General features: G+C 39.9%; 1 protein-coding gene across 2 annotated transcripts in view; it reads left to right on the plus strand.

The window, feature by feature from the left end:
* The window catches only part of scara5 (scavenger receptor class A, member 5 (putative)), a 104,059-nt gene that overhangs the window by 66,274 nt on the left and 22,922 nt on the right, over positions 1-14,863 (plus strand). For both annotated transcript variants that reach the window (XM_037537726.1, XM_037537727.1), the window contains exons 6-8: positions 504-584; positions 2,189-2,296; positions 7,769-7,834. In XM_037537726.1, the coding sequence (XP_037393623.1) occupies positions 504-584; positions 2,189-2,296; positions 7,769-7,834 (255 nt within the window). The remainder of the gene's footprint in view (positions 1-503; positions 585-2,188; positions 2,297-7,768; positions 7,835-14,863) is intronic.

The following is a 14,863-nucleotide window of genomic DNA, read 5'->3' on the forward strand; positions in this document are numbered from 1 at the left end:
GTGAAAATATAAAGGTAAAATTTACTTGTTGAAAATTTGTTTCATTTCCTATTAAAGAGCTGTTGTCTTTTTTTTTCATAAAACACTGAAAAAGGAAAATTGGTTGGTATAGTGTAGTGAGTAGCGTTGCCATTCACACAAGTGAGTACGTTGTAGAGTGGGGTTCAATTTCCCCTGGGCATGCACCCTACACCATACCAATAAGAGTCCTTGGGCAAGACTCCTAATACTGCCTTTGCCTACCTGTGTAAACTGATCAAATTGTAAGTCACTCTGGATAAGAGTGTCTGCCAAATGCTGTAAATGAATAATTAATTAATAATTGTGATTAATGGCTGCTTTGACTGAAAATTAAACAGACGCTGGGTGGTCTCTCACTTTTATGCAGTACTTTTGTTATTGCAGCTAAAAATTCCTCTAAGATTAAAATCATGAAATTAGCTTCATTGTTTGGTTTGTTGTTTTTGCTGCATTTAAGTTGACTGTTTTATTTCTACTTTCAGGCCCACCAGGACCAAAAGGTGAGAAGGGCGATGTGGGGCCTTTAGGGCCTTCTGGGCTGCCTGGCCTGACAGGCTTAAGAGGTATAACACCAAACACACTGCTACAAATATTCCCAACTAAATTTGTTTCGGTCTGCTTCATTTGATGGAGTGTGCTCCACAGCCCTCTGTCCACATATTTTACCACCATAGCTGAGACTCCCTTCAGTGCATGGGTTCACTTTCTACTTGTGTTTAGGACAGCAGCACTGATACTCCTTCTCAGGGGAAGGTTCTGAGGTTTCCTAAGTGTGGAAGTTGAAAAGACGGGGTTCATTGGTTATTAGCCAATGCATCACTGCCTACCACAGGGGTCGGCAACCCAAATGTTAAGAAGAGGCGTTTTGTCCTTTCAACAAAAATGAAACCACCTTGGAAGCCACAATAGTTTATGTCTGGTTTACCATCTTGGCTGTAAATATGTCTCAGTATGTGCTGATGTACTAGTATGGGCTAAAAATATAATAAAAATGAAAACATTCTTATTTTGCTCTGTTTTAAGCTTTAGCTCTATTACAGCTGCTTTTCTCGCGTCTCTGGCAGGAAACCTTTCCACAAAAGTAGAATGGTTTCTTGTAAAATGTCTCTCAGTGGTTGAAGTCAGCTTCTCAATCACCAGCTTCTTCTTTGAATTTGAATTTGCAGCTGGCAAGTAAGAACATCAGCTTGCAGATTTTCTTGTGATTTTACAGTTTTTCGTTGCAGATTAAACGTGTCAGGAAACCAGCTAAGTGCTTATAAATGCGAAGAAGTCCATTTATCACCACATTACTGATGCTCTTCATGAATATTTGTCTTTGTCTTTTTGTTAGCTACTAGCTAGGCCAGATTATTATGTGTGTTGCTATGGTGACTAGCAGTCTGTGCGCCAACCTTTAAGGTTAAAAGTCAGTGAATTCACAGTTATGCATTAACGCCACCATGTGTTAGGACTATCAACAAACTTTATTTTACTGCAAAGAGGATTATTTTATGCCCTGCGATGGACTGGTGACCTGTCCAGGGTGTATCCTGCCTTCCACCCAATGACTCCTGGAATAGGCTCGAGCTTCCCCCGCAACCCAGAAGGACAAGGGGCTTAGACAATGTGTGTTTATGTGTGTGGGTGAGGATTATTTTGTTTACCTACAAATCTAATTCTGCCATGGAGCCACAACAGGGCAGTAAAAGAGCCACATGAGTTGCATGTTGCTGACTCCTGGCCTACTGCAAAGGCCTAGACTCCACACAAAGTAAGGCTGTTTTTCCACTGCGCATTCAAAAACAAGAACTGACCCAAATGGAAACAAATTATGGAAAATTGTTAATGACCAGTTGGTAGAACTAACACACACATACACATGCCCTATGCCTCACGAGTCCTGGCAGTCTGTGATGATAGATGGTCTCTACTTTCTAGAAAGGGAGGTACTGGATATCCTGCTGGACTGCTGGACTTTTTCCTTATCACATAACAAAAGAACACACACACACACCGTCTGGAGGACATGCTGTGCTCCCCACAGACCTGATACGAATGGATGTTTTCATTTGTGTAAATGGGAGCCACGAATTCTGTTACAGCTTATCAAATCCTGAGAGAGTGTGTGTGTGTGTGTGTGTGTGTGTGTGTGTGTGTGTGTGTGTGTGTGTGTGTGTCTTGTCAGGTTTACCAGGGGAAAAAGGCATCCAGGGTCCTCGAGGGCTTACTGGTCCCGGTGGTCTTGATGGCCAAAATGGAGAAAAAGGAGATATTGGACCACAAGGACCCAAAGGTAAGAGTGCACACACACACACACACACACACACACAGGTGGTGGACAAAGTATACAAATCCAGTGCTTGAGTGAATGTACAGATTAGATATGTAGATACAATACCTAAAAATATGTGTATAAATAATTATTTCCAAGCTCATAATTTTTAGTATATGTGCATTTCTCATTAGGTTAAATGAAAATTTTGTCTTCAACATGTCTTCAACATTTTTTCCCAAATTCGTGACAGTCATAATGACAAAGTACATCTGGGGGCAGAGCATGGACAGACCAATAGTTCTCAAACTAAGGCTTCATTATGAAGATGCAGTTGACCTAAACTAATGGACTGGACAGCTCTTCAGGCTGACAGTAGCCACACTTACATGCAGCCTGATAATTCATTAATAATCCATCTAATAGCTCAATTGAAATAGAATACAGTATGCTTATGTAAACACCTCAATTCGAATAGACTAGCCATTTGGAATATAATATCCATGCGATTGAGTGAGGTGGGTAATCCCGTGAATACCCTTTAAAAAGAAGAATGATAGCCATGTAAACAACTATATCTGATTACATTCCCAATCGGAAAGTTTTAGTACGTTCTGTTCATGTGCGTCACATCATAGCTAAAGTTTAGAATGTTCAACATAGCGGAGCAAAAACTGGTCTTCAGAGTAGAGTAGACGAAGCTTATGCTCTGATCTTTAAAAGACGGCGGTGGGACAGGTGTCCAGCTTATGTGTCTGAGAACACAACGTCTTCCTCTCTGCCTTCTTTAATAAGTGCATGGGAAGGACGTTTTCCTGAGTCTGACATCATTTTAAAACTCAAGCACTGCTCACTGCTGCTCATTTCAGTCTGATTGGACTCGCATGATGCTCATTGTCATGGTAATGTCTACACTAAGTGGTACTCCACACATGCATGTAATTTTGGATCAGACTACTTGTTGTGTGTTTGTAAATCGAGATTTTCAATCAGATTGTTGAGTAGAGTGAGCACAGGAACACCTCAGCCTTAATCGGATTGGCTGAAAACACAGCCATTGGTTGAACAGCATTGTCTGCAGCTGTTGTTAGTTGTACTGGCGAGTTATACTTTTGATAGGAGTGGAGTACTATATGACATACTATACTATATGATACTATATACAGTAACACTGGGTAAGAGGCGTGGACCTGTTTTTCTGTAAAGCTGCTTTGTGACAACCTTGTTGTAAAAAGCGCTATATAAATAAACTTGAATTGAATTGAATAATTGGATTTAGCTGTAATATTAAGCTCAGTTCATTTTGGCTGGACTGGCTGTGTTAAAGTCATTCATCCTCTCTTTATCCCTTCCTCTTTCTTCATGGACTAAGAGACGTATTCTGTAATCTACAACCACATACAGCCCCTAAAACCAACTCTTGTAATACAATCTGTTTTTTCCCCTCTGCATAAACCATAACAAAGTCAGGAATTACATTTTAGCACTCAGTCTGATTGCCCAACACTCTCATTTTCCAGAGCTTTGTGGCTGACTTTATTAGAATCAGCCATTCTGGAACTTTCACAGCAATCAAGTTAAGAGTGCATTAAGTGTAAATGTAAATCTAGACCAAATGGGCCAAGGCTAGTTAATATAACAGCCTGGAATCCTCAGTGGAAAACTAGGTTTGTTTGAAGGTTTCTTTCAACAAGTTAAATGGCTTTGCTCTTTAGTTTTACAAGCAAAGGTTTCTACTCTGTTTCGGGACATTATGAGCGTGCAGCCTGACCTGGCTAAATCTGTCCATGTCCTCTGATTCATGCTGGAACAGGAAACAGAATCTGACTGCTCAAATGTACTGTTGCATTTGACAGATTGCACAATTTTCCTCTTTCCCCAAATGTGGGCAATCATACACATTTCATATCTTTAGTTCTGCACTGGAGCTGTGAGGCGAATGTAGCTTACAAGCAGTGGAAGTTAAAGGCTGTCCATTATCACACTTGTCTCAAATCATGTCAAAACTGTGGTACATAATCTCTAACAGACATTTTGTAAGGTGTCTGAAACTTTGTGATTTTTTAACTATAACCATTTTTAACTATTACAACCCCAATTCCAGTGAAGTTGGGACGTTGTGTAAAACATAAATAAAAACAGAATACGATGATTTGCAAATCCTTTTCAACCTGTATTCAATTGAATACACTACAAAGACAAGATATTTAATGTTCAAACAGATCAACTTTATTGTTTTTTGCAAATATTCACTCATTTTGAATTTGATGCCTGCAACACGTTTCAAAGACGTTGGGACAGGGGCGTGTTTACCACTGTGTTACATCACCTTTCCTTTTAACAACACTCAGTAAGCTTTTGGGAACTGAGGACACTGATTGTTGAAACTTTGTAGGTGGAATTCTTTCCCATTCTTGCTTGATGTACAACTTCATTTGCTCAGCAGTCCGGGGTCTCCGCTGTCATATTTTGAGCTTCGTAATGCGCCACACATTTTCAATGGGAGACGGGTCTGGACTGCAGGCAGGCCAGTCTAGTACCTGCACTCTTTTACTACGAAGCCACGCTGTTGTAACACGTGCAGAATGTGGCTTGGCATTGTCTTGCTGAAATAAGCAGGACGTCCCTGAAAAAGACGTTGCTTGGATGGCAGCATATGTTGCTCCAAAACCTGTATGTACCTTTCAGCATTAAAGTTACCCATGCCATGGGCACTAACACACCCCCACACCACCAGAGATACTGGCTTTTGCGCTGATAACAATCCAGACAGTCTTTTTTCTATTTGCTTTGTAGTGTATTCAATTGTCATCATGTTCTGTTTTTCTTTATGTTTTACACAACGTCCCAACTTCATTGGGATTGGGGTTGTAAATGCACAAAAGTTTGAAAAACATATAAGCTACTATTACTGTTATGAACTGACCATTCAAATTTGGCGTTTTACCAAACCATGACTTCAAGACATAGAATGCAGAGGGATAAATAACAAGTAATTGTTCCCAAAAAATGTTCTTTATATATAACCAGGAATTGCAGATTCTGTAGACATACCACCCAGTTCATAGTGTATTTCCCTGCCAAGCTGAGTTCCAGCCCTAATCTAAGACACCTGATCCAGCAAATCAAGACCTGCAGTGGTATCAGAGTATTCCAACCAGATGGATTAAAGTGGGGTAAGAAATAAACTCCACAAGTATAGAATATCCAGCAAACTGGACATTTTAAAAAGTGCCAGATATATACTATTTATCAAAGGTTTGGGGATAATTAGCATTTCAGTTTTTACATGATCGTGTTTTCTTTGTAAGTTTGCAGTGTCTCAACATAAAAAGATGGTTTCTTATTGCTTTCTTTGCAAAAAAGTGCAAAATTGAAGAACTGATAAAGGTCCCAACTTGGGAACAATGCCTCACATATTATATGGGATTTGCCATGCATCAGCACTCACTTTGGGCAAAAGAGTCTCAATATGTGCTTTTAACAGTGGTTTGGAAAAGAAAAACTGTGAAAACTTACTATTCATACTAGGGTTGCGGGAAAAACTCGATTCTTAGATGCATCGTGATGCAGACATGAACGATTCTGAATCAATTCATAAATGTCAAAAATCGATTTTCTAAATATTTAATTTATACCGTAATGTTGACGGAGCGTAAACTGCAGAACTTGGAAGTGGGTAATTGCAGCGCCTCTCTTCTGCCCGATGACTGCTGGGATAGGCTCCAGCACCCCCCGTGACCCTGACGGAGAAGCAGCTTAGAAAATGGATGGATGTAACCTGCTTGTATTGACTTGAGAGTCAGTTTGGTACTTGACATGAGACTGGCTAGTATTGACTCGGGACTCAACTTTAGACATACTTGTATTGAGACTTGAGACCTACTTATTCCTTGCAGCTCAGTGAAGTTGTTCCCACCTCTTTGTCAGTTGCTTTCTGACTGGCCATCCACACATCCAAACTTCTATTCACTATCCATCGGAATAACAGTTCCTGGCTCATTATACCAAGACTAGTCTTTTGGGGAAGTATGCAGGAACTGGATTGAAAATCACGTGTGAAGTTTACAGCACCACATCTGCATGCATGTAGAAGCGAGAAGTGGGTGTTTGCTGCCACATGACCGGTTTATTTCTGTCTGTGATTGGTTGTTTTGCTGGTCAATCATGGTCCTTTCCTGCCTAAGGTAGGTAGTTCTCTGCCACTGTAAGCAACAAAATGCACTGGTCTCTCTGACAATAGACAGAAGTTTGCCTTGCAAGGCTACTCACTATTCAGCTCCCACCCATGCAGTCCTCAATTTGTAGACTAGACTTTAATTATAAGTGCCTTGGTATTCCAGGACTGAAGGGCACTTTTGAAGCTGTATGTGGGTTTGATCCTGGGGTGTGAAACTCAAACAGCCCATGCTTATTCTGGTGTGGTGGTGTGTAATCAGCCTAGTCGAATTAAAGATCGAGACGGATGCATGTGGGAAGGGGGACAGTATTATTAGATCCAGGCGGACGAGAAAGTTCAGCTTTACACTTTTCAAAATAAATGGGTTCAAAGTAAAAGGTTCTTTAGAGTGATGCCTTAGAAGAATCACTTTGCGTTCCATGAAGAACCTTTCAGTGATTGTTCTGAACTGAAACCACTCGAGTGAAAGGTTCTCTAAGGACCCAAAAGTGTTTTTCTTCAGCACAATTCCAAGGAACCTTTCTGTCACTTCTATTCGTAAGAGTGTTTATATTGAATCTCATACTACACCAGGCTAATGTACTTTGGTGATACTATTTTCATTCTTCATTCCATCAAAACCACCAACCAAACCCATTTTTATGGCCATTTAAACCACAGATAGAAGCGTAGAGCTTATTTCTAATCTGGGTTTCCTGCATTTGCCACCCAAGTGTGGCCGAGATCCCGTGACCACAGTCAGCCCTGGAGTATCGCTACACATCCCAGTTCTAATGCAGATGGAGTATTGCCTTTTTTTTGTTAAATCTGTTTATAAAATCTGCAGCATGTTGTTGGCCGATCGTGCTGGTCAAGAAGGATATTATAATTCAGGGTTGGGACTGTGACCAGGATATTCTTTCCCAGGAACACAGACATTGATGCATGTCTTTGCCAAAGATTCATTGAGCAACATTTGTTTTATTGATTTGTCATAAGGCCTAACAGAAAATAAGCCTTGAAGCTCCTGACCTGAATCCGTTACGAGAACTATAAGATTTTTGACCTCAAGACGTTCAGAGTAATTCATTTTTTTTTTGCTATTCATTAAAAAAATACTGCCTTGTTTGAATCATGTTGAGTCCAGTAGTTGAGGTTTCAAAATAATGATTTCTATTTAATAACATTTATACAACTGACAAAATATAGAAACCTTTCTCACAGACATTGCCTGCAATAACACATGTTCACCAGAGAGGTCTCCAAATCCCCCCAATTCTTAGAAAATGCAGCTTTAAGATAAAAAAAAATTCTAAATAATTTGTCTCTTTCAGGCCAGAGAGGAGAGAGAGGACTCAAAGGAGAGAAGGGCGACCGAGGCGACCAAGGAGATAAAACAGGTAAGAACTTTGCCCTGGAAACACATTTTTGACACATTGAATAAATAAAATATTGGTCCCACTTTGTGTGTCTCTAATAACTGTGTAGTTACGTATTAACTAGTACATATTAACAACAACAGTGTAACTACTGGTGATGTATTCACTGTAACAGATTACAGTAGTACAGCTTGGTAGTCATGTTATAACTCTTGTAATTACACAAGTATATCTTGATAGCTGTAACCTCATTAATTATTATGTAATAACACATGTAATTGGGCTAAGGGTCAATACATTTGTATGTTGTTTTCATAACAAGACTTTCCTGATTGTGAGAATGCTTATAATGCAACATTTAGCTAGCTGTATTGGTGTACTTATGAAAAAAGCACAGCAGTTCACCTTATTACACATGTATTATTACATTAGAGAAATATGTAGTTACAACTGTGAAGATACACTGGGTTACTACATGGGTAAAAATGAAGTTGATACACATGTTTTTACATAAGCTGTACTACTGTTATCCATCTGTAACAGTCAGTATATTACCAGTAATTAAATTGTTGTTGCATACATTGTTACTGTGTAACTACACAGTTATTACAGACACAATATAAAGTGGGACCAAAATCATCACTGAAGGAGGGCCTCAAATTGTCCTAGCCTTGGGCCACAAAATGGCTTAAACCAGCCCTGCCAAGACCTCTAATAGGAGCTCAAGCAGGAAAGACCACTTTTGTGGGCGAGGCATGAATTGGTCAATTCCATATGTGCTATTTTAAAGTCCTGATGTCTTCACTGTTATTCCAGGAGGGTGGGTAAAAGGCAAAATGAAGAAAAGCGTTCTATGTATAGGTGTGTCCATTCTTTTGACTGGTACTGTACCCTCTGTGGACTGAGTCCCAGGCTGGTTGGAGTAGTAAATGGAGGGTGTGTTTCAGTCCCATGATCTCATCCACCTTGCCTGGTTCACACTGGTTTCCAGCTGCTCTGGAAAACAGAATTGTGTTTGAGAGCGGCTCTGAGATCAAACACATACTTTTCATTCTTCCCCCTCTTCTTTTATTCATAAAGCTCTGTTCAGATGAAGCCCAGCACTCACCTTTCACCCAGCACTCTCAGAAATGAGACGTCAGCATAACTGCCCTTTCATTATGCCCTTTAAATGCAGCATTACTCAATCAACTTTTGACAGGTCAATTATTTCAATCAGACCCAGACATGGAGGGAAGACCAGCAAAATGGGTAAAAACATAATGTAAAGAAGTGTTTAAGTAAATGAGGCTCTAAAACTTGAAGTTGTAGTCAGTTCAATGAGCTTCGAACTTCATTTCTGCTCTTGTATCTTTAATGCAGTACACCGTCATCTCTTAATTTTTTAATCTGGGAATGACACACTTACCTCAGTTAGCATAGAATAATTGAACCAGTGGTCTTGATAAAAGAAATTATTTTTTATTCTGAAAAACACTGCAGTACATACAGAAAAAAAGGTTATGAACACCTATCTTAAACCAAATGGGTCCATATTTGGGGTCACAAACCCTCATTTTTTACTATATTTTTACTTACATTTAAAAGACGTAGCATTCCTGGTGTGCATGCACTGCTATAAGTCATCCTGCCTGAAGCCCTAAAAAGTCAGAGGTGTTGGGTCTTGCGTTGGATTTAGCAGGAATTCCTTTAATCTTTACATATTAAAGCTGCACTCTGTAAGTTTTGGGGATTTGGAGACCTCTCTGGTAGAAATGTGTAATTGCACACAGCTTGCGTTCTTCAGACCCCTTCCACACATGAATGAATTTGATGATTGTGAGCGTGATATTCAGTCAAAACCTGGTGAAGCATGTGTCTTCTGAATATGTGAGTGAATTGTCTGCTATTTTTTAAATATCATCAAGACTATAATGTTGATTTTGTATTTGAGACCTAAATATCAAGCCAGACCTTCTTTTTGAGCCTGTGTGTGTGACGTTAATATGTTAAGATGTATGATGTGGTCTGTAAAATTCACGACCCAAAGCCTTTGACTTTTTGAATGATAATTAGAGGCCTTACAGGGCAATTAACAGGTATTTTGACAATAGTAGATAATTCACTCACACCTCGGGAAGACACGTCCTTCACCTATTTTGACTGAATTCTGTTTGAACACTCTTTGAAAGTGCTTGTAGTCATCAGATTTATCCACTCAGGGAAGGGAAGGGGTCTGAAACACAACCCATGTTACTGAATGTGTGCAATTACACATTTCCACCAAAGAGGTCTCCAAATCCCCAAACCTTACATAGTGTAGCTTTAAATGATTTAGTTTCAGATAGTTACCAAATACTTTATAGTGCACTAAAAATGTGTATATTATGTATGATGAACACAACTGAGTGTATTCGTTTATTTACACTTTTTGCTTTATTTTTACTCTTGTTACATTAGTATAGTATATAGTATAGTATAGTATATTATGTGGAAAATTTGAATAGTCGATCAAGGAAATTAAGTGCTGTACATTTTTAGTGGATGAACTGCATAATTGGTTAAAATGAATAACTCAATAATAAGCCTGGGTTTTGAGTGTCATTGACTGAATGAATGAATATTCTATCACTACGTTGATGAATTTTGTTATTGTCACTTTAATGAGCGACCAACTGCGCGTTTCATTAAAAAGAGAGCATAATTCGTCCTGTTTAATCAGATATAATGCAGTACAGTACAGTTTTGAATAACAATCATTGTGGTTACAATGGCAGTTTTAACGTGTTTACTATTGCTTTGCGTCTGTTTGTCAAAATGTTGTATTGATACATATCATGTATCCTGAAAATGATATTTTTTCCATGTCACTCATCCATGGATTAATCCCGTTTACAAAGATCCTTGTAAACTGTCACCCTAAATGTTGTAAGTGAGCTGAAGACTTGCAGACAGACTTGCGTTCCAACAGGAAAATGATTATTATTCTGGATGACATCATTACAGAATGTTCAGACACTGGAGCAGGTGCTGATTTCCCACTGTTTGGAGCCCACGTCATCCAGGCAGGCTGGGAGAGGGTGGTGTATTTATTTTTGCTGTGAAATGGGTTTCAGTGGCATGAGAGTGTGTGTGAAGGAAATGTGTGAGAAGTGTGTTTACAGTTTCTAGGGTTTTTTTTTTTTTTTTTGAGCACCTGTTATAAATTCTTGGATGTTTGAGCCAAGTGTTTGAGTGGAGTGTGTGAATGAAGGGAGTGTGAGGAATATTCAATACTCATAAGTCATTTCAGTCTGTTTTGAAAAAGGCAAAGAGTCAAAAAGCCACAAACATCACGAAACACAGCCCTGTGCAAAATTCGGAGACCACCTTTCATTCTTGGATTCCATTCAACACTACAATTAAGTAGGTGCAGCTGAGTTAGCCATTTTTTTAGAATTTTTTTTGTGTTTTTTAGTATTTTTTAGTATTTAGTATTTTTTTGTGTTTTTTAGTATTTTAAACCAAATACTCTACTTTTGACTTAGGCTTCCATTCTTTTCAGGTGACTTTGAAGAAATCTTCATCGATGTTTGTCCACTCCTCCAAAAGTTCAGTCTTAGACGTTGCTTGCCTTTTCTCATTTCTTCTGATCCAAGTAATTCCAAACAGACTCAGTGATGGGGTCTGGACTCTGGGGTGGGCAGTCCGTTGTTCTGAGAGCACCAGCAGCTTTCTTGATTGATTTGTAAATGTTCTGTTTCCTTTTCTCAGTGAGGGCTTCTTAAACAGCTACACATCCTTTCAGACCCACAGCGCTGAGTCGTCTTCTCACAGTGGAAGGATGTTCAGAAACACCTGTGGATGTTTTCAGATCTGACGCATCTCAAAGATGAAAGCATCTCAAAGATGAAAGCATTAAGTGCTGTTTATGTGATGGGGACAGTTTTGGTGTCTACCACGTCTGGCGTGGTTGTTAGAAGTCCTGTTTCTCTGTATCTTCAATTATTCTGAGAACTTCAAAAAGTCCTTTTTTCTACCCATTTTTCTTTAACTTTGTAAGTGTATTATCTCATTTCTAATCAACTGTTGAATGTATTGAATATTTCAGGGTTTCTCAACCCTTTTTGCCTCAAGGCCCCCCTTTTTATTACTAGAAAGCAGGAGGTCCCACAGGAAAGCAAATCTCTTTTTGGAAAAATGTTTAGCTCATACGTTTGGGTGTCAACCTCTGCAGGGCATAAGGTGTATTAGGAAACATAAAAGATAAGCAGATTAGGCTAATGTAAGCTTGTTTTATACCAGAAATCAGGGGGAATTGTGTTAGATTAAGTGGAATGTCAGGGGAAGTGCCATCAAAAGTCCACTATAGACCACTGGCCCCCCTCAGTATTAAGCTGAGGACCACCAATGGGTGCTTTGTGACCTACTCCCTCCATCATCCAACATGATGCCATCCAATGTTAGTGACTGCTAGCTTTTGTACCAGAACTAGCAGGTGGCCTTCTTCTCCAAGTGTGATGAGCTGTCCAATGATCAAGGTTCAAAATGCAGGGGTCCTGGGGTGTCCAGGACTCTCTATTGAGCCTTATAGACCCCCTGAATGTCTCAGAATCAAAATGATATAATCCAAGGCATTATGCTGTCGGTTGCTTAAATACAAATCCAGGCAAAGGTCATTGTTTTGCTGCTTCACCCACAAATCGGCGAGCTTCTGTCTTTGGTATTTTTACCTAACTAGAAATGCAGGACTTGTTTGCCACAGGGTGGCGCTGTAGTGAACTCGTTGATCATTATAGGAAGTAGAGGTGTTTCTCATTACACTACACTCACCAGCCAATCACCTGTTCAATTGCTTGTTAACACAAATAGCTAATCAGCCAATCACACGGCCACAACTCAATGCATTTAGGCATGTAGAGGTGGTCAAGACAACTTGCTGAAGTGCAGACCGAGCATCAGAACGGGGAAGAAAGGGGATTTAAGTGACTTTGAACGTGGCGTGGTTGTTGGTGTCAGACGGGCTGGTCTGAGTATTTCAGAAACTGCTGATCTACTGGGATTTTCACACACAACCATCTCTAGGGTTTACAGAGAACGGTCTGAAAAAGAGAAAATATCCAGTGAGCGGTCAGTTGTGTGGATGAAAATGCCTTGTTGATGTGAGAGGTCAGAGGAGAATGGGCAGACTGGTTCCAGATGATAGAAAGGCAACAGTAACTCAAATAACCAACCAAAATCTCTGAGGAACACCTTGTTGAAAGTATGAAGGGAACAGGGGTCCAACCTTTTACTAGCAAGTAAGTATTACCTGCCCCATTTCTGAAGAGTTTGGTAGAGAGAGTGAATTATTACTGATTTTTCAAACTGGAGAAAAGAGAAGATGTGTGAGATCTCAGTTAATGTGTGGAAGAGCCAAACTACCAAACTAGCAAGAATATTTCCTGAGGAAGAATTGTTAAACCCTTTGCTGCCGTTAAATCTAGCATCAGCTCCGCGGTGGTGAGTGAGTTGGCAGCCAGCCAACACTGGATTAGCCAGTCAAAATGGACCACTTGAATACCAACAGATATTTCGCTCACTGCCAATAACATTGTGTTAGCAACACTTCAAGAAGAATGGTGTTAGGTAGATTCCTGTGATGAGGGAGACCTAGCAAGCAGGTGGAGTTCATTAGCAGTAACTGGCTGGTCCCTTCTTTCTCCTGTACTGCTTTTCTCTCCCCTCTCTCCTCCATGTGTATGCTGACAGCTCCTCGTCTGTGTGAAAGGTGAGAGGTGGAGGTGAGAGCGCTCAGTGTGGAGCAGGTGTAAGGCTGAGGTGCTCCAAAAATCTCCTGGGCGCTCTTAAATACACTAACAGGTTGTAAAATGCAGGCAGTTGAAGGCTCATATTTGGTTAACTGGACCATTCACAGACATTCACCTCTAGCTGTGGTAAAGAGAGACTTTGATGCTCGCTACAAAGCAATTAACTACACACAATGCATGAATAGCAGAGTGAGGGTCTAATAGGTCATTCAACACTCAATACCCCATCACCCCAACACACATGCACATGTGTATGTGACCAAAGAAGCAGAGCTGTGGTGTTTATGGAGCTGTAAGACTACCATTTTGTGTGAAGTTGAGACTGTAGTTGACTTGTTTAGGACCCCCTGACTTCCACAATAGAAAACAGGCAGACAGGCAGAGCAGTAGCCAGAGTACAGTAGCCTCTTAATGAAGCAATGTTCTTTTTATTTGAAGGTTCCATTTAGTAGGGGACGATTTCAGAACCCAGCCCCTTGTAACTCAGCATCAATGGGCAAGGTGACACTCAACAATGAGGGGTAGGGGTAAAAATAAGAAATGGGATTGGGCCTAAGTCTAGGTCATAGATGAATTTATACCCTGATCTTTTCTTGCTGTTAGTGAATGTTATTTCAGTAAAATCGTCAGCATTTATTTCATATTTTAAAAGTTCTATATACTGTTTCACTATAGTTTTCATTGTTTTAGTTGTTTTTACTCTAATTTTCCCACAGATAAATGAGTAACAGTTTAAAAAATTCAAATGAAAGTAGGATAAATCTGACAATTTGTACTGACAAGCTGTTTAGTGGAACGTGGTTACGGTTAGGAACGAATGGGTTGATGAGAATCAAGTTTATAATTTGCTTCTTGAGTTTTGCACTGGAGCGTCAAGGCTAACATAGCTAATGAGTGAAGGAAGTGCGTGTACATCGGATATCTTTGTACAAGCTGCGTGCTTAAATCATCTTATACTTGTTAGGTAATCTCAAAGTAGGCTCTCTTATGTGGATTCAGACTTAGTTTAACATAATGTTGACCATAAAGATGGCCAGAAGTCTGCCGCAGAGCTCAAAAGTGCTTTCAGCCACGTGAAAGCCTGAATTGTTTCCATTCCATGCTTCACAGCCTCATAGCTCAAGTGCACAGCTAAAGAAGCAGCCTTCAGGCACTACACATGTCTTGGCTAATAGACTACATTCGAGGTAAGGGGGAAAATGTGTAAATTTGATTTTTAGCCAAACTGTTCCTTCAATTATCTCTGCGTAAGATCTTTGGGTGCTGTTAGTGAGGGTTTGTG

This window comes from Pygocentrus nattereri, chromosome 4 (assembly GCF_015220715.1).
Source record: "Pygocentrus nattereri isolate fPygNat1 chromosome 4, fPygNat1.pri, whole genome shotgun sequence".
Lineage (NCBI taxonomy): Eukaryota > Metazoa > Chordata > Actinopteri > Characiformes > Serrasalmidae > Pygocentrus > Pygocentrus nattereri.